A 20,439-nucleotide genomic window follows, 5' to 3' on the forward strand; every position below is an offset into this window, starting at 1 on the left:
GCTCATGTCCCTGTTTTAAGATCACTGGCTTCCAATCATTCTCTCCCACTGTCCAGAGAAAGGAAATGGCGTTCCAAAGGCTTTGTGAAAGAGATAAGCTTAAATCACTGTAGCTACAAAATTTATGAAGCTCTCACTAAAAAATGTTAAGCCTGAGTAACAGCTTCTAAGGCTCCCACACATTTCCTCACAAAGAAATGTCACAAACTCAAAATGAGGAAGATTCTTTAGAAAATGCAGGAGGTCTAAGAAGTTTCTTACCGCAGCAAAGAGAAGACATCATAGGAATTGCGAACACAGTTCTGATCCACCTGAAGAAGAATGTTCCTCTGAGCATTTGAATAACCCTGAAAGACATTAATCAACAAATTAATGAAAGTAAAACAAAATATGTGTAAAAATTAATCTTGTTTGTCTTCTGAAAATTATGATTTAGAAACAACTCAGTAAATTCAAATCATTAAGGGATTCCAAAAAGTAAAATTTCCATATAACTGAAGTTTAACCTTTTAAGTAAGTGAGTTTAAAATAAATATCTTCTAGTATTTTCCCAGAGAAACCATGTTTCACATTATAAATTGTGGTGAACTTCCCAGGGAAACCCCAGAAGTCTTTTTAACATATTATGTAACTGAAGACGAGTATTAATAATATTTCAAGGGGCACCTGGGTGGTTCAGTCAGTTACGCGTCCAACTCTTGATTTTGGCTCAGGTCATGATCTCGGGGTCACGGGATGGAGCACCACATCAGGCTCTTCACTCAGCAGGGAGTCTGCCTGAGATTCTCTCCCTCCCTTTCCCTCTGCCCTTCCCCCCCCCCGTTTGCTCCCTCCCTCTAATAAATAAATAAATCTTTTAAAAAAATAGTATTTCAAGTATGTGTAGCCATGATATGTAATGTTTTTATAGGGAAAGGGATTCCAAGTTCTAATTAGGAATACCAGAAGAAAATATTTCTACCAGTGGAATAAAGGTGGTGGGAGCACCAGAGAGAAAACAGCAAAATTCCGTAAGAAGAACAGAACAGGTGTCTGTCATTTAAGAAATGCAAAGTAAACAGCAGTCAAGAAAAAAGGACTCTGGACTCAGACCACCCGGATTATAATTTAAGCCCTTAATACACCAACTCTGTGATCTTGAGCAAGGCACCTTAGCTCTCTTAGTTTAACTTTGGTTTGTTTTTTCATCTAGAACATGGAGATGACAACATTATCTACCTCACCAATTGCTGTGGGAATTAAAAGAGTTATTTGTAAAGTGAAAAGTATGTAATAAGCACTATATAAATGTTTGCTACAATGCTAATATAAGCATTTTTCTAAAATTACATTGTCACAGATATTAGAAGCTTATTAGGAGAATATGAACAACTTCATGCTAAGTTGTATTTGACAACTTAGAGGCATCAGACACACTCCTTGAAAAAATCAACATGCCAAAATTGAAATGAAACAACATCTGAATAACCCTATATCTATTTTTTAAGTGAATAAATAATTGAAAAGCTTCCCACAAAACAGTCTAGGTCCAGATGGTTTCACTGATGAATTCTATCAAACATTTAAGAAATAACATCAATTTAACACATACACATATACACACACAAAAATAGAAGAAACGAGAACAATTTCCAACTCATTAAGATCAACATTACTGATGCTAAGCTTGACAAAGACATCACACACACACACACACACACACACACACACACACTTATAGACCAATATCCCTCATGAAGACAGATAAAGAAATCCTTAGCAAAATATTAGCAAATTGAACCAGTAATACATTATAAAGATAAAACAGTAACACATTATTATTGACCAAATTTATTCTAAGAATACAATATTGGTTTAGCATTTAAGAAGCAATCAATTAGAAAAATCCATGATACAATCATAAATCTATCTTCATGGGCACACAATTATAAAGATGTAACGTGACAATAACATAAAGGTGGGGGTACAGAGCTATAAAGAAGAAAAGTTTTTGTATGATATTAAAATTAAGTTGGTATTAATTTAAACTACATGATTATGAATTAAGATGCTGATCGTAATCCCAAGGGCAACCACTAAGAAAATAACTAAAAGATACATTGTAATGTATGTGTGAGAAATGACAAAGAAATCAAAATATCACATGAGAAAACATACAGTACAAAAGAAGGTAGTAATGGAGGAATAGACAAACAAAAAAGATATAAGGAACAAATAAACAAATAGCAAAAGTCCTTCTGTCTCTGTAATTAAGTGTAAACAGATTAAACACTCCAATTAAATGACAGAGATTGGCTGAACAGATTTCATTTTAATGCTGTCTGCTAGAGTCATGCTTTAGAAACAAAAACACAAATGAGTTGAAAATGAAGGACAGAAAGATATTCCATGTAAGCAATAACCAAAAGAGAGCTGGAGTGCCTATACTAATATCAGACAAATAGACTTTAAGACAAAAAAATGTTAAAAGAGATAAAGAAGGACATTGTATAATGAAAAAGGGGTCAAGAAGATATAAATGGTTATAAACATAGATGCACCTAATGACATATATTGAAATATATGAATCAAAAACTGACAAAACTAAAGTGGGAAATAGCTGGAGATGTCAACATTGCACCTAACAATGGAAAGCACAGCCATATAAAAGATACACAAGGAAATATAAGACATGAATAATACTGTAAATCAACTTGACCTAATAGACATATGTAGAATGTTCCACCTAACACAACCATATATACATTCTTCTCAGTGCATATGGTCCAAGCTGGACCATATGTTCAGCTGCAAAACAAGTCTCAATAAATTATTAAAAGCTGAAATCATACAAAGTATCTTATCTGACCATAATGGAATGAAACTAGAAATCAGTAACAGAAGGAAATTTGGAAAATCCACGAACTGCAAAATAAACAACACACTCTTAAACAAGCAGTGGGTCAAAGAACAAATCATAAGGAAAACTATTAAATACTTTGAGGCGAATAAAAATGAAAGTACAACATATCAAAATATATGAGATATAGTGAAAAAGTACTAAAGGAAATTTACAGCTGTAAACATCTACATTTAAAAAAAAGTTAATAAAGAGTTCAAATTAATAACCTAAATTTCCACCTTAAGGAACCTGAAAAAGAACAAACTAAGCCCAAAATAAGGAAAGAATTGATAATTATTAATTTATCCAGAAAATGAGAGCTGAAATCCAGAAAACAGAGAATACAAAAACAATAGAGAAAGTCAACAAACCAAAAGTTAGTTCTTTGAGAAGATCAACAAAACTGACAAACCTCAAGCTTAGACTGACTAGGAAAAAAAGAGAGAGAAGACTCAAATCACTAAAATCAGGAACGAAAATGGTATTATTACCAACCTTATAGAAATAAAAAGTGTTATTGAACACTTGTGGTGTTATGAACAACTATATGCCAATAAATCAGATAATCTAGATAAAATGGAAATTCCTGGAAACATAAAAACTCCCCAAAATGACTCAAGAAGAAATAGAAAATCTGAACAGACCTACAAGAAGTTGTTGAGGTAAGTCAAGTCATTGGTTAGCTAAACTACTCCCTGGTATTGCTGCCTCAGCATCCATTTTGTTTGGCCAAGGGGCCTGCAAGGACCTTAAACTGACTAGACCTCTCAGGGAAGCACATGTCCTAAATAGCAGGCCACAGAGACAAGGCAATGTAAGTTTGCATACAAGAATTAATGATAGGACTTGTGATCAACAGTCTCTCCTGGTTCCCAGTGCCTGTATGCCTCAAGCACCCCTTGAATAAAAATCCTGGTGGAGCTTACCAAAACCCTACTCTTTTGGTTTGAACTGACAAATCCAGCTCTACCCCAGACCTCCAAAGCACTCACCCACAGACCTAACAAAGGCACTGTACTCCAGGTCCTACCTCTCTCTACACTCTGCCTCAATCTCCCTACAGGGCCCCTTAATGCATGCCCCTGTAATTCCTCTAGGGCCTGTAAGTAAAAAAATTTTCTATTTCAATTTCTCTTGTGGTCTTCTGTCGAACCATGGCTCACCAACCAGCACCCTGTGCTCCACCTAACAAATGTTAATTTAGTTAAGTCATAACATAATTAAAGAAGCTGAAATCAGTAATCATAAAACTCCCAGGAAAGAAAAGCCCAGAACCACATGATTTGAATGGTGAATTCTACCAATCATTTAAAGAAAAAATAGCACCAATCCTTCTCAAAGTCTTTTCAAAAAATGAAAGAGGCGGAAATACTTCTTACCTCATTCTATGATGCCAGTATTACCCAGATACCAAAGCCAGACAATAATATCACAGGAAAATTGTAGATCAATATCCCTTATGAATATATGTATGCAAAAGTCTTCAACAAAATACTAACAAAGCTAATCCAGCTGCAAATTAAAAAACATAAACCATTTGGCCAACAATTTCACTTCCGGGTATATACCCAAAAGAACTGAAAGCAAAGACTCAAAAAGATATTTGTACATCCATGTTCAGAGGAGTATTATTCGCAATAGTCTAGGGGTAGAAGCAACTCAAGTGTCTACCAACAGATGAACAGATAAACAAAACATGCTATAATCATACAATGAAATATCATCTAGCCTTAAAAAGGAAAGAAATTCTGACACGTGCTATAATACAGATGACCGTTGAGGTGACTTATGTTTTAAGTAAAATAAGTCAGTGACAAAAGGACAAATACTATATGATTCCATTCACATAATGTACCTGGAGTAGTCAAATTTGTAGAAACAGAAAGTAGAAGGGTGAGTGCCAGGGGTCTGGGGGAGGGGGAGATGGGGAGTTATTTCTTAATGGATAGTTTTTCAGTTTTACAAAATGAAAAAAGTACCAGAGATGGATGGTGGCGATGGCCGCACAACAATGTGAACATACTTAATGCCACTAAACTGTACACTTAAAATGGTTAAGATGGTAAATTATGTATTATGTATATCCCACCACAATTTAAAAGCACTTTAAAAAAAAAAAAGGATTCTATACTAGGAACAAGTGGGATTTATCTAAGGTATGTAAGGGTGGTTCAAATGAAAATCAATATGATACACCAATTTGGAAGACTCACACCACCCAATTTCAAGACATAGTACAAAGCAATGGTAATCAAAATAGTATGGTACTGGCATAAAGGTAGATATACAGATCAATGGCATAGAACTGAGAATCCATAAATAAACTCACATACCTGTGGTCAACTGATTTTAGACAAAGGTACCAAGACTACTCACTGGAAAAATAATGGTCTTGTCAACAAATGATGCTGAAACAACTGGATAACCATATGCAAAAAGAATGACATGGACCCATCCCTAACACCATCTATAAAAATTACCTAAAAATACATCAAAGGCCTAACTCTAAGAGCTACAACTTAAACCTATTTGAAGAAAGCACAGGGGGTACACCTATATAACCTCAGATTTGCCAAGAGATTCGTAGGTATGACACCAAAAGCATGAGCAACAAATGCAATAATAAATTTGATTTCATCAAAATTAAAAACTTTGACATCAAAGGACACCATAAGAAAGTGAAAAAACAACTCATGAAATGGGAGAAAATATTTGCTAATTATATATCTGATAAAGGTCTCACATCTAAGATACGTAAAGAACTCCAACAACTCAGCAATAAAATGACAATCTACTTAAAAAATAAGCAAAGGACTTAGAGACATTTCTCCAAGAAAAGATATACAGATAGACAACAAGCACATGAAAAGATGTTCAACATCATCAGTTATTAGAAAAAGGTGAATCAAAACCACAATGAGATACTAATTCATACCCACTAAGATAAGTAAAAACAAATAAACAAAGCAACAAATAAACACACAAGCAAAATTTTTTTTAAAAAATTTAAGTAATCTCTATGCCCAAAGTGGGCACTGAACTCACAACCCCAAGATCAAGAGTCACATGTTCTACTGATTAAGCCAGCCAGGCACCCCCAAATTTTTTAATTAAAAAAAAAAAACAGAAAGTAAGTATTGGCAAGGATGTAGAGAAATTAGAACCCTCTTATAATGCCACTGCGAATGTAAAATTTTGGTCAGTGTTTAAAAAAAAAAAAAAGTTTGGCAATTCCTCAAAAAGTCAAACATTACCATATGACCCAGCCAATCCACTCCGAGGTATATACCTAAAAGAAATGAAAACTGGTCCTCAAACAAATACTTGCATACAAATGTTCATACCAACACTATTCACAATAGCCAAAAGGTAGAAACAACTCAAATATCCACCCAAGGAGGAATGGTTAAACAAAATGAAATCTATCCAGACAATGGGGTATTTCTTAGCCATAGAAAGGAAAGAAGTATCAGCACGTGCTACACATGGATGCACCTCAAAAACGTCAGGCTAAGTGAATGCGGATGGACACATTTTTTTCTATTAAAAAATCATCCATACCCACTAGCATACAAATAAAACCGTACATTATAGTAAGAAAAGGACATTCAAAATGAAAGCCAAGATCCTGGGTTTTAATCCACTCTGCCTGTCATGGAAGTGAGGAAAACAATCTAACTCTCCTCTAAGCCTAGGTTTCCTTAACTATAAAATGAGATGAAACTACTAGTAATAAAAGCAATAATGAAAAATGGCAGCAATACACTAAGAGCAACATTTATGAGCATTTACAGTATGACAGGCAGTGTTCTTTTCCAAGTTAATATTAACAATTTAAATGTTCATATGTTAAGGGTTAACATATTTTTCGCAGAACCCTGTGAAACAGGGACTATTATTATCCCCACTTTAAAGGTGAGGAAACTGAGACGCAAGGAGGATTAAGTAGAAGAGCCATGCAGTCTGGCTCCACAGCTCATTTTCTTAATGACCACGCTACACTTGATCTCTAAGACCTTTCCAGTTCTAAAATTCTGGGTCCATGTACATTTAAGGCAACTTAAGAACATTATTAAACCCTTCTGCCTCAGCCACCACTTAGCAATTAACATTCTTTAAATATGCTAAGAGCCTTGTTCTGAATGACACCTAACTTCACCACATATGTGATCCTGACAGACCTCTGATGAAGGATTATAATGGAAAGAAATGGCTCATTTGTATCTGGTTATCTGTGTGAGATACTGCCAAGTGCCAAAGAGCCCAAAGGAGATTTACAAGTCACTCAAAATTCTTCTGAAGCCAGGACTAACAATGCTTTTTCAAGGAAGGGAATAGGCACCAGCCTGGGTGAGTGCCTATTAAACTGTTCAAGGAAACAGATGATTAATTTCACATACCCAGTGAGCTGGAGTAATTCCAGGCAGATGATCAGGTGTGTTTCTAAATCAGTGGTCAACAAACTTCTTCTCAATTGCCAGATAGTAAATATTTCAGGCTTTGCAATCTACATGTCATCTCTATGGCATAGTCTTTGTTTTCTCCTTCAAATTCTTCACAAATGTGAAAACGATTCTTAGCTGTTAGGCCATACTAAACCATGTGCTAGACTATAGTTTGCTTACCCCTGTAGTAGGTCACTGGATAAATCACCTTTAAAGTATGTTACTGTACATTTTGAGAGTTTTTAGCTGCTACCACAGTCACAAGACTGTCCTTAACTTTATTGTAAGTTCTACTAAAATAATCCAGTTGACAGGATAACTGATTATGAAGCAAACAGTATTATACACATACTTATTTATTTCAGTATTTATCGAATACCTAATACATACAGGTGTCAGGCAATTGCTACCATCCTTATAAAAGTATACAACCCAGTACACTATGATATATATATAGCCCAGTTAAGGTTCCAAGTGAAGTAAAAACTGCAAAGGTGCCATAGGAAAGGTTAAAAAAGAAATAGCTACAGGGATTCCTGTGGTAAAGATTCCATCTAGTAGGAGCAGGAACATGAAAGGCTGCAGGGGGGGCAGTAATTGAGACAGATTAAGAAGTACTAAAAAGTTGAATGACAGTGAAGGAAAGTCCCACACAGTCTGAACACCTTTAGCCAAAGCATGACAGTGGGAAAACACAAGTTGCATTCCGAGAAAATTAAGTAGTGGTCCAATTTGTTCAGCTTCAATGACGTGGAAATTACTTGGAACCCTGGAGAGAAAAATAGTGGAAAATAGGGTTGAATAAGTAAGGTTGGAAGGGCCAGAGTAGAGAAAGCCTTGAATGGCATGCTAAAAAGTGGAGACAATCTCCAGGCAACAAGGACTCATGAAAGGTTTCTGACAATATAGCATATTGATCAGAGATGCATTTAAGGAAAGTTACTCTGGTAATGACAAATATGCCTCAGAGAAGGCAGAATGTCCAAACAGCAGTTAGCAGGCTATTCTAAAAATCCACACGTACTAGAGATAATAAAAAGAGCTCAAACACTAAAAAAGAGAGAAAAGATAAAAGCACAGCTAGAACTAAAAGTACCATACATACCACTGACTGAATTTAGGCTGATGGAGAGAAGGAAAGCAGGTCAGAGATTTCGGCACATCTAGCAGACAATGAGAAGTCACTCTACAAAACTTTTAAGCAAAGGAATAAAAAACGAAAATGTGCCTTAGGAAGATGAATCAGGCAGTGGTAAATAAGACAGAGTGGATACAAAGAGACTAGTAGAGTCCATAAACCCACCAGAAAACTACTACAGTAATCCAGCCTTATGGGGGTGCCGGTCTGAGCTTGGATCATGCATGGCAATGGAGATGGAAAAGTCGCCACGGATAGGAGTTGTTACTTCAAAGGCCTCAAGAGTCTAGTGGCCGGGGTGCCTGGGTGGCACAGCGGTTAAGTGTCTACCTTCGGCTCAGGGCGTGATCCCGGCATTATGGGATCGAGCCCCACATCAGGCTCCTCATGAGCCTGCTTCTTCCTCTCCCACTCCCCCTGCTTGTGTTCCCTCTCTCGCTGGCTGTCTCTATCTCTGTCTAAAAAAAAAAAAAAAAAAGTCTAGTGGCCAACTGTATAGAGTAGATAAAAGAAAGAAATCAATCAAATCTAGCTGCAATACTTGGGGCTCAAATAAACGGGAAAATGGTTAAGAAAGGTGTGGGAAACTAGAAAGGAAAGAAAGCCCAGAGAGAAAAATAAAGAGTTCCATTTAAAGTATAATAATTTGCAAATGACTGGTGTCTATGCAGAAATGGCCAGAAACTATTTAAACCTAGAGATCTAGAATTTTGAGTAACAAGCCATACAGATGATGATAACCAGCTATCCCATTATGTATCCCATTAGAATGTTTAATGATCTGCTGCTACAGAAGCTTCACTCATTAATGTATTACTACTGTATGCCAGGCACAGTGCTAAGCACGAGGAATAAATTAGTAATGAAGGTAGACACTGCCCCTGCCCTTAAGTCTAATAAACTAGTAATGAAGACAGACACTGTCCCTGCCCTTACAGTCTAGTAAGAGAGGTGAGCGAATGGACAATCAGAATATAAACAGATAAGGGTCAGTGATGAGGAAAATGAAGCTGCCATGGGAGCATATAAGAGGGGTATCCAAACCAGATTTAGGGGTATATCACAGAAAGCCTTTCTATGGAAATGAGATCTAAGCTATGGGTGGGGTGCTTAGAAATCAGGAACCAGATCACATAGTAAGATGCAATTAGTATCCATTTTAAAATATAGTATTTATTTGTACAACTTTTCTTAAAATAGCTATCTGATAAATCAACAGACAGCCTGTGTTCCTATGTGTATGTGTTCATTTGGACCTTAATACACTTTTAATTGCCAGCCAAGTTTAAACTGAAAAAAATTGGGCAAGAATCTCTGTCAAGCACCATCAAACCTTGGGTACCTTCTACCTCTGAGCTCTGAGGAAGCCCAGAAGCTAAGCTTTTGAAGAGGAAAGGCAAGACCTCTTCTGAGACACTAAACCAAAACTAAATATATGTATTCCCCCAGATTTGGTCTAAGGTTTGAGACCACAGAGGAAGTTCTCCTCTCCCTCAAAATAGTGAGAAGCAAATGAGAAATAAGAATAGTACTGTTAGGCAAAGGTATACAGATCCTGAAACTAAAATCGATTCCTTCTTTTAAATTCAACAGGGTAAAGAAATCCTTGTTCTTATTTTAGTGTTTTAAAATACCCTCCAAAAAGCATCAGAATCAGAGTCACACAGTGCAAGTATAAAGTGGACTTAAATGTCATCAATGCTACTCCCCGACAAGAGGACTGAAGGTGCCCCTACGAACGTAACCTAAAAGTATATTTTAGAGTAGAGACAGGAACCATGTGATCCTAATAGACTGAGTTTGCTCGTGGAAAAATATTTACAAAGCAAAGTTTATGCAAAATCCTGAGACTCACAGAAGTAAGTAAGACACAACTTCAGTGCAAAGGAGCTTACGCCCAAAGACGAGAAAAGACACGTACACAAAATCCTATACATGTGAGAGGAGAAGAGAAGGCAGCAGTGGTATCACGCTAACGAGCATTAGTGGAGAGAGAGAGAGAGAGAGAGAGAGAGAGAGAGAGTAGGAAGGACTCCCAGCTTTGTAGAACAATTTAAACCAAAATCGACTATCAGAGGGGGGATCAAAGGTCAAGCATGCCCTCACTACAAATCCAAGAAAGAATAGCAAAAACAAGTTTTTCAAAATTTTAAACTCTGAATCCTCTAGTGAGGATAAGTCTGGAGCTCTGTTTCTGTTTACTTTTCAAGAATCTAAAACATCTATACAAAGAACCACGCCTGGCTTTGAATTTTCCAGTATTAAAATTCTGAAAAGCTCAAAATTGTGCTAAGGAGACAAGATCCTCCAAATTCGTAACAGGAAACGTGGCATTTTCCCAGATTATTTTCTGGCTTCAATGAAGAGGGAGAATGGGGACCACACTGCAGCACCAGGATTTATAAATATGAATTACAGGATAAGATGATTTTCCAAACATCTGTCAGAAGTTAATTTGATCCAAGAGAAAGGAGGAAAAAGAGAAAAAAAGACTCGAGAGAAGCCAAATATAGTGACTAATACGTGGAACCGCTGTAGACTTCAGTGGGTTGATGGCCTCACGGGCATTGCATGCCCACTCTACAATAATAAATACACAGAGTCTGTACAATAATGCACTTCATACCATTCAAAAGCACTTTCCCATGTACCCTCTCATTTGATTCTCACAATACACATAGTGGAGATCTGGGCTTAAAAGTAAACACAGAGACCTGGTACTTTGAACAGGCTATATGAAGTGGGAAGAAACGTAGAGATGGCACGTAGCATAGTGTTTAAAAGAAAATACCTCTGAATAAAGGAGACCCGGTTTAAGTCATGGTTCTGCTACTCCCTAGCTACGTAACTTTGGGTTAGTAGTTTAATGTTTTCTTCTAGGGTACTTTACCTATAAAATGAGGTTAATAACTACCTCATGGAGTTGTTACACAAGATTAAATAAAAACGTGAAATAGCTAGTATATTGTCTGACATATAGTAGGTACTCAGTAAATGAAAACTGGCAATGGTAGCTTTCAAAAGCTCTATACCTAACTGGTGTAAACGACCCTGTTACTAGGATATCACACCAGCTCAAATCATTCAAAAACAAAGTTTTACCCTGGATTTAAACTGAGCTCAGATACCTAAATGTTTTATAACAAAGCACACAGCTATTAGAAACACCCCTGAAGATTTATTGTCTCTGTTTCTTATATTTCATAATGGGGGGGGGAGGCATAAGGAAAGCTGAATAGAATATACATAGGAATGGTCTATTTTTATGATTTTCCAACTTTTGCTTGATGATATACTGAAAGACCTGGACAACATTATACCATATCCCTTTCCCTATTGTTAAAACATAGGCTACTTGGGACATTTAATCCCTACCTCTGAATGTTCAGCTTGTGTATTATGTGGGACGTGCTCTGGAAACAAGTTAGTGTCCATTCACTTGACGAATAAGAGGAAATAGCCATCTTTCTAATTTCTCAGTTCTATAAAGTTAACTAAATGGAAATACCTTAAATGGGATTAGAATTCAGATTTTCTACTTTTCAAAAGTATCATGTCTTGAAAAATATAAAATAAGCAATTTTCATTTGTACAGGTTCTCAAAACAGACTCTGAAACTTGCTATTGTCCCTAAATCTTTAATCTAGGCTCGACTATGTACTTGAAATGATCAAGTTATGTGACTGTGTTTGTGAAATTAATCACCAAATTGCTATTTCAGTCTCCTGAGAATTCCATTCCAAAAAGATTTGATCCTTTTTACTGGATTCTACTCCCACTCATTTTTTTTTTTCCATTAGAGTGAGAAAGCATTGCCATCTACTGGACTCTGAAGATATTGCTTCTATACTTTTAGTCTGAGAAAGAAATTCTTTTTTTTTTTTTAAGATTTTATTTATTTATTTGACAGAGATAGAGACAGCAGCGAGAGAAGGAACACAAGCAGGAGGAGTGGGAGAGGAGGAAGCAGGCTTCCAGTGGAGGAGCCCAATGTGGGACTCGATCCCAGAACACCAGGATCACGCCCTGAGGCGAAGGCAGATGCTTAACGACTGAGCCACCCAGGCGCCCCTGAGAAAGAAATTCTTAACAATCTAATGCTTTTTGCACTTTGTCAAAAACATAGTAGAGTTATTACGGCAGTACGAATTATATAAAAACAAAACTCCAGAGAGGCACCTGGCTGACTCAGTCGGTTAAGGGTCTGCCTTCAATTCAGGTCATTATCCAGGGTCCTCGGATGGAGCCCCAGGTCAGTTTCCCTGCTCAGTGGGGAGTCTGCTTCTCCCTCTCCCTCTGACCCTCCCTACCCCACTCATGCTCTCACTTGCTCTCTCTCAAATGAATAAATAAAATCTTTAAAAATAAAACTCCAGAAGTTGGGGCTAGGGTTGAAGTAGGGTAGGAGAGAGAAATAATACCATCCCCTCAAGACTTTTATTCTCAATTATTGCTATGACAGTCATTCATTAACAAACTTCTATTGAGCACCTACTATACTATATGCCAGGTACTGTGCAAGGGATACAATAACGCCATAGGATTAGAGAGGTAATCCCTTTTATCATAGGGTTTAGAGCCTAGTGAGTAGTTTCCATTTACTACTGATCTCTATTCATGTGCCAGGCTTATACTGTACATTATCGCTTTTCATCCCCAAACAACTTATGATGAGATAGAAATTGTTCTCCGTGTAAGAGGAGAAAAACTCAGAGATGACTTAAATTGCCCAAGATCTCTCTCACAGGTAAGTTGCAGAAGTGCCTGGAATTAAACTCACATCAATCTGACTCCAAAACCTGTATTCTTAACTATTAGGAGTATACACTCACCCAGGTAAGCTGTTAGCATCCTCCCAAAAACAAGAGTAGCAAAAAAAAAAAAAAAAAAAAAAAAAGAGTAGCTGACAAAAGGCAATTCAGGCAAAGACAGTCTTAAATATCTATATAAAAGGCAAAACTCCTAAACTGAGATCTGAAAGGTTTCCAGCTTACTGGATAAGGAGCTGGCCCAAGAGCCTCTCACTCCTCATGCTCCCCCAAACACCATTCTAGAAGTTCAATCCACCTAGAAAACATTCCTCCCAGACATCTAGCTTTATTCACCAACCTTCATCCACTCCAACTTCGAGCCACGCAGTGTTCCTCTCTGGTTCTCCATAGTCTCCAAACGTTAAAAAAAACAGCTCTTCCTAAGGCACTCTTCAGATTATCTAAAGTTCTGCTATAATTCACCTATGTTATCCACAAGACCCAAATAACGGACATCAAAAACAATTTCTCAAACTAAATCCATTTGTAAACTGGAGCTCTTCTGGAATGTATCGTGTTTTATCTCACCGAAAGAAATAAATGTTTGTGAATGTGCATCTAATACTGCTGTATCCCAAACTACTTCGTTTAATAATGGGCACATGGCAGGTACTTGATATTTATTGATGGAAAAAAATCACTTTTGCAAATACAGACAGAAGATTTTCATCATTTATTCAATCATCTCTTCATCTGCATTGCTGTTGAATAGCTAAGAGTTCCATGTTCATATGCCAAATAAATGCAATCTTACTACATAAAGTTAACAAGAACGTATCACTCCCTAATAACGTTAGCAGAGGTTGCTGAACAAAGGATTCAAACCCACAGCATATTTTAGTCAAAGATTTTCTAATGTGTTAAGTAGTTTCCAAACACTCCTGGTAGCGAGACTGAACTACTTGTCCATTGTCCTATGTAGTTGAAGATAGACCAGGTTCCTAAAAACTCAACAAACATGAGTAAAGCTTTTCAAGAAGCAGATGAACAAAGATGTAAGAGCTCTGAGCAAATAAGTAATTTCAGCTTTTATACCCACAGTGGCTGAAGGCACTTTAAGTAACATGGACAGAGGAAGGGTTAACAGCAACATAGTCACCAGCAGTAACAATAACAGTGTTTCTGGTTACAATTAATGTAAAACAACAAGAATGCCTAAGAACTGGGCAACAAAAATTCTAGTCACTATTTATAAAGCTGCTTTAAAATGTGCTTCCTTATCGCCCCACAACTCTTAGTGTACATACATTCTTAAAACACAATCCTGTTCTCAAAGCCTTGTTACTTTAGCATTTTATAAAATCCTTTATGAAATATGCCCAACACAGATATGATGCCTGTTTGCAATTACTGTCATTACAAATACATTTGGACTTATTTCTACCACTCTACTACATGTTTTTGTTTACCATTTGTTTTCTTTCCTCCCTCCTATTAGTCGACAAAGTCTAAGTCTAACCCTAAGGTGAAACCTAACCCTTTTTTTCCTCTGCTACTTAAAAATATATATTCTCTCATTAGCAGAAGGAAGGGAAAAATGAAGGGAGTGGGGAAACAGAGGGGGAGATGAACCATGAGAGACGATAGACTCCAGGAAACAAACTGAGGGTTTTAGAGGGGAGGGTGATGGGGGGATGGGCTAGCCCGGTGATGGGTACTAAGGAGGGCACGTATTGCATGGAGCACTTGGTGTTAGACGCAAACAATGAATCATGGAACAATACATCAAAAACTAATGATGTACTGTATGGTGACTAACATATCATAATAAAATATACATACATACATATATATATATACATATGTATGTATGTATATTTTATATATTTTTTTTCCTCTGGTTTCTGATCTCTACTAGATACCCTCACACTTTGAACATGCACGCTTGACCACAAATTTTTCTAACAAATTCTGAAGTTGTTTTCTATCCTCCTCCCAAACAGATCAGTGAGTCAATGAGTCTTGACTCTTTACACACCCTCCCTCACCTCATTATTGTTGCCTAGAGCAGTGCTTCTCAAACGCTCTGTGGCCAAGGAACAGTTGCTTTTCCTTCAATCCACTGTGAATTGATACTTTTGTAAAATACAATAAAAGGGCACAATAATGTCAAATTTCTATAAAAGTTTTGAAACATTTACTCTCACTTTTTATACTTGGCTCACCACAGACTAGTGACAGTTCTTAGACTAGCTCTGGTCCACAAACTATACTTTGAATAGCAATGGTCTAGTTTGTTTTTACCTTAAAACATATAACTTATTACATATTAAGTGTTTGTTTGCATGTTAGTTTGCTGTCAGTAAGCTCACTAACGTTGTACCCATTTTTATGTGTCTTGCTGTAACCTGCTTTTACCTCCCACATCTTCCCTTTGGGATCACTTCTCTACCTCCACTATTCAGTATAGATAAAGGGTCTGTGGACAGTAAATTCTCAATCTGTGTGTCTTTACAATTGTTCCTCTTTCCCCCTTGCTCTTGACTGAAAGTTTACTAGAAATAGAATTATACATTTAATAGTTAATCGCACTCTGAGGATTATTTCTCCTCGCATCAACTGTTACTGTTGCAAAGTCTGCTGTCAGTCTAATTTGTAGGAAATATTTCCTTTCTCTCCACTCATTTTTAAGATTTCTCCTTTTTTTTTTTTTAAGATTTCTCCTTTTAAAATTAACGTTAAGCATCTGCAGTTTCTCTAAGATGTCTTTTCTTCAGCCTCTTTCTGTAATAGGGAGAGTCCTACCTACTCCATTTCTGTTCCAGATAGGTTTAATTTTCTTGGTTTTAGTTTATTTTAGCAAAGTATGTCTCTTTAAATTTCGCTGATTTCACCAATCACTAGGGCTTTTTCATTTTGTTTTTGTTTTTTGGGTTTGGGGGTGTTTGTTTTTAAACCAATCATTGCTTTTTTTTGGTGCAGTGGAGGGTCTCAAAAGTGTGCACTTGCAAGGACGTCTTGACTGGAAACATTGTTTATGGCTTTCTTTAAAAAGGAAAACTGATGCTTTTTAAGGTTCAAACTATATGTCAGATGTTCATCTGAAAACGTGGTACAGGGGAAAGGTAAGGCTGGACTTATAAATTTGTAAAACTCACTAACTGAAGGACTATAGAATAAAATATACCATTTATTACAATAATATATATTCAATAAACTTTTATTGACCATTTGGTCTTGAATCCCAGCTCTGCTACTTAGGAGCTCTGTAATCATGAGAAAGTTACTTAACTTCTGTGTGCAGGGTTCCTCTTCTATAAAAAGACAATTGTGAGGTTTAAATGAGGTAAATTATGTAAAGCGCTTAGAACAGTACCTTGGCATTAGTATTAGCTCACTGAACATCAGCTATTATTATTATTATCATCATCATCATCATCATCATCATCAGGGGGAACACTCTGCACACATGTTTCCACACAGGCAAAAGATGTCCCACTCCTCGAGCCCCACATTAGGCTCTCTGCTCAGCAGAGAGCCTGCTTCTCCACCGACTCTGCCTGCCACTCCCCTGGCTCGTGCTCTCTCTGTGTCAAATAAGTAAATTAAAATCTTAAAAAAAAAAAAAAAAGTCCCACTCCATTTCCCAGGTCCTAAAAAGAACATTTCCAGTTTCTCTGTGTCCTTCACTCATTCCTCTCCAGGACAGGCAGAGGACATATCTGACTGCTGAGCTTGGGAGATGAAACAGAGCATGGCCTCGGTTCTTTCCACGTTCCCTCCCAGGCAAGAACCACCTGGCTACAGCACACATGAATTCTTCTTTTGGCTTGGACGATTAGTCTTTGTCCCTGTAAGGGGAAGATCCCGGTTTTGCTTGTTTTGCTGTTTTTTGGAGAAGGCTCAATTTGGGAGGAAGTATATCCAGCTCTTTCAGTTATAGAATTTAAGCCACATTTGCCAATTAATTTTATTAGTAATAAAGCCAACATTCCAATCTCCATTTATCTATCACCTGTCTTATTTCTAAACTTATTCCAAACTCAGGGGAAGAAGAAAGGAGTATTAGTCATTGGCTATCCAAAACCTCAATTACTAATAGCATCTGACTACCCAATTCCTAGGGAGATTAAATAGAATAACAGATACAAAGCTCTTAAAAGTGTTTGATACACAGTAATGTTCAATAAATATTCGCTTTAATATTATTACTGTGTACCAGATACTGTGCTAGATGGTGAGCTAGTTACCAGCTGCAAGAGGAACTAAATCCCTCAACAGGGTCAGGATGGTTAACCCTATAAATGGGACACTGCAAACAAAAACAGTAGCAGTCCCATAATTCTTATTAAATCAAACACTTTTACTAAGCAAATACCACGTCTCAAGAACTGTGATAGGTACTGGGAATTCAAAATTATATATACAAATCTGTCCTTAAGAAGCTCACAGATTAGAGGATCTATACAACAAAGGAAAAAAAGAGTTATAAAATGGTATGTCTTATGTCAAAGGTATACAAAGTGTTGATAAACTTTAGGAACTCAGAATATAAGGGCTTTAAAACGAATTTTTTTAAAAAACTTATCAGAGCTTGAATTGAATTTGATGAAGCCACGTAGAATACCTTCCATTTTGCCAAATCCAAAGGGCAATTTTTAGTCCTCCTCTTATTTGACCACTCCCACCCCTTAAAAGCCAAAACCAAAACAAAGCAAAAATCTTTTTCTTTGGCCTCTGAGATCCTATGAGACTCCACACTCTTTTCCTTATACATCTCTCATCAATCCTTCTCAGTCAACTTTTCCAATGCCTCCACCTCTATTTGGCCCTTAAAAGTGGAGGTACTCAAGGCTTGGTTATTAAACCCCCTTTTTCCTCACTGTATATCCTATCCCTAGCCTGAATTCATCATTTCAGTGACTATGTGCCATTGGCCCCACATTTATATCTCTAACCCACTTCTCTCCTCTGAACTCCATCTGCACATGGGTATCTTGAAGGTATCTCAAAGACCATATGATCAAATATCAACTCTCAATCTGCCTCCACCAAACCTGGTCTTTTTCAGTGTCCCTTAGTTCTCCCAGTGCCTGGAACATTTATCCATCCCATTACATTACCCAAGCCAGAAACCCAGAAGTCATCCTTAACACCTTCTTTTTCCTTATACCCTAAATTCGAAGCATACCAGGTCCTAATGATTTTTACCTCCTAAAACTTTCCTAAATCCACCTTCTCTCTACTCTGCCAAACCCCGTTTCAAACTATCAGCATCTCTTACCTAATATACTACATGATCCTCCTTTCTGTCTTTCCACATATATTCTTACCTCTTTTACAATCAGTCTTTACTACAGACATAGTGAAATTGTTAAAATACAAATCAGATTATATCTCTGCCATGCTAAAAATCCTTCAACACAATCCATTGCTCTTAGGATAAAATCCTTTAAAAGGATCTATTTGATGTGATCCCTGCCTTCCTGTCCAGCCTCATCTGGTATCACTCTTCCTCATTACTCTGACCTTCCTTTAGTTCCTAAAACCCACCACGTGCCCTTCCACTTCACATGCTTCGAACATGCCAACCTCCCTTGCTAGAACACTCTCCCCATTAGCCCCCACTCCCTGCACTTGGTTCACTTCCACTCATCCTCTGGATTGTAGCCTTAAAAGACTAATTCTCAGGAAGGTCTTTCTTGAGTCCCTAGAGTCTAGGTAATGTCCTCACTACATGCTCTTATAGCATTACCACCATTTGTGTTTATATATATTCATCCATGCTTGTCTCTTCCACACACTCCTGCTGGAAAATATCCATTTGCTCACCAACGTACCTTTAGTATTTACAGAGAGGGCACAATGGCTGATAAACAGCAGGTACTCGATGATTAGCTGTTGAATGAATGGAGCATTCTAGCAATAGCATTTCACACGACCAAGAATTATGAAGCAATGTGATCACTAAGAGCAAGTAATACAGAAAACTCACCTCATTGGTTTGTGGCTAGCATTAAGTGGGATAAAGAACATGAATCACCTGGCATAGTAACACAGATAGTAGGTACTTGGTAAATATGAATTCGCTTCCCTTTCCTTTCTCTAATTGCCTGTAGATACAGAGATGGCACTGACTATAATATCACTTGACTCACAGTTTCTTAAATTTACTCAAAGTGTAAAAGGTATCTGAAATATTTAATAAAATTGTACAGCACTTAACCAAAACTCACCATTCCGTTTTTTTTCTATTTATTTTATTTTTTTTTTAAAGATTTTATTTATTTATTTGACAGAGATAGAGATAGCCAGCGAGACAGGGAACACAAGCAGGGGGAGTGGGAGAGGAAGAAGCAGGCTCATAGCAGAGGAGCCTGATGTGGGGCTCGATCCCAGAATGCCGGGATCACGCCCTGAGCCGAAGGCAGACGCTTAACCGCTGTGCCACCCAGGCGCCCCTCTATTTATTTTTTTAATTAGCATAAAATGTATTATTTGTTTCAGGGTTACAGATCTGTGATTCATCAATCTTACACAATCTGTTTTGACCCTCCAAAGAATTACATAGATTAAGAGCAAAAAGCCCGGATTTTCTCTCAGGAAAATTAATAATCTGGATATAGAAAAGAGGAATTGGGGTGGTTACAAATCAAGTTTTCACTCTAAAAAACATTCACCTTAAGCCACACTAAATAAACGTACAGTGATACTTAAAACAAGATTCTATTTACACAGAGCTTTTTACACTACATGTCATGGCACAGCTACACTAAACAGCATTAGGAAAATCCTCTTACCTTATATTCAAATGGAGCACCATAGTAGCCATCATTCAGCCCAAAAATTATTTCATTTTGGTTGCGGGCATGTATCTAAGAGAAGAGAAAAACACGCTATCAGTTCTTCTCATTCCATTAAGTTCTATTATGATTAGGGCATGACAGTTACAACGGACCTACTTCAATGCTGAGAAACAGGCTGACTAAACTAACAAGCCAGCAGAAAACATATCATTTATCTTAAGACCAGGTAATCGATTGAGTGCTTCCTGCTTTAGTCAAAGGGCTCGCAAAATCATCACACGAGATAATAGGCACATTCACATATATTTTCCACAAATACTTCTTCAGATTGCTACAGAAGGGCTATTTCTGAGCTACAAGGGATCCAGAAACATACTATACAGTCTCTGATCTCAAAGAAAACACAATCCAATTAGTC

At 37.1% G+C, this 20,439-nt stretch overlaps 1 protein-coding gene across 2 annotated transcripts in view; it reads right to left on the reverse strand.

Annotated features, from left to right (window-relative positions):
* The window catches only part of UVRAG (UV radiation resistance associated), a 298,437-nt gene that overhangs the window by 214,243 nt on the left and 63,755 nt on the right, over positions 1–20,439 (reverse strand). For both annotated transcript variants that reach the window (XM_034666314.1, XM_034666315.1), the window contains exons 5-6: positions 20,016–20,090; positions 262–347 (exon numbers count right to left, since the gene is read on the reverse strand). In XM_034666314.1, the coding sequence (XP_034522205.1) occupies positions 262–347; positions 20,016–20,090 (161 nt within the window). The remainder of the gene's footprint in view (positions 1–261; positions 348–20,015; positions 20,091–20,439) is intronic.

The sequence above is a fragment of the Ailuropoda melanoleuca genome, chromosome 8 (genome assembly GCF_002007445.2).
Source record: "Ailuropoda melanoleuca isolate Jingjing chromosome 8, ASM200744v2, whole genome shotgun sequence".
NCBI lineage: Eukaryota > Metazoa > Chordata > Mammalia > Carnivora > Ursidae > Ailuropoda > Ailuropoda melanoleuca.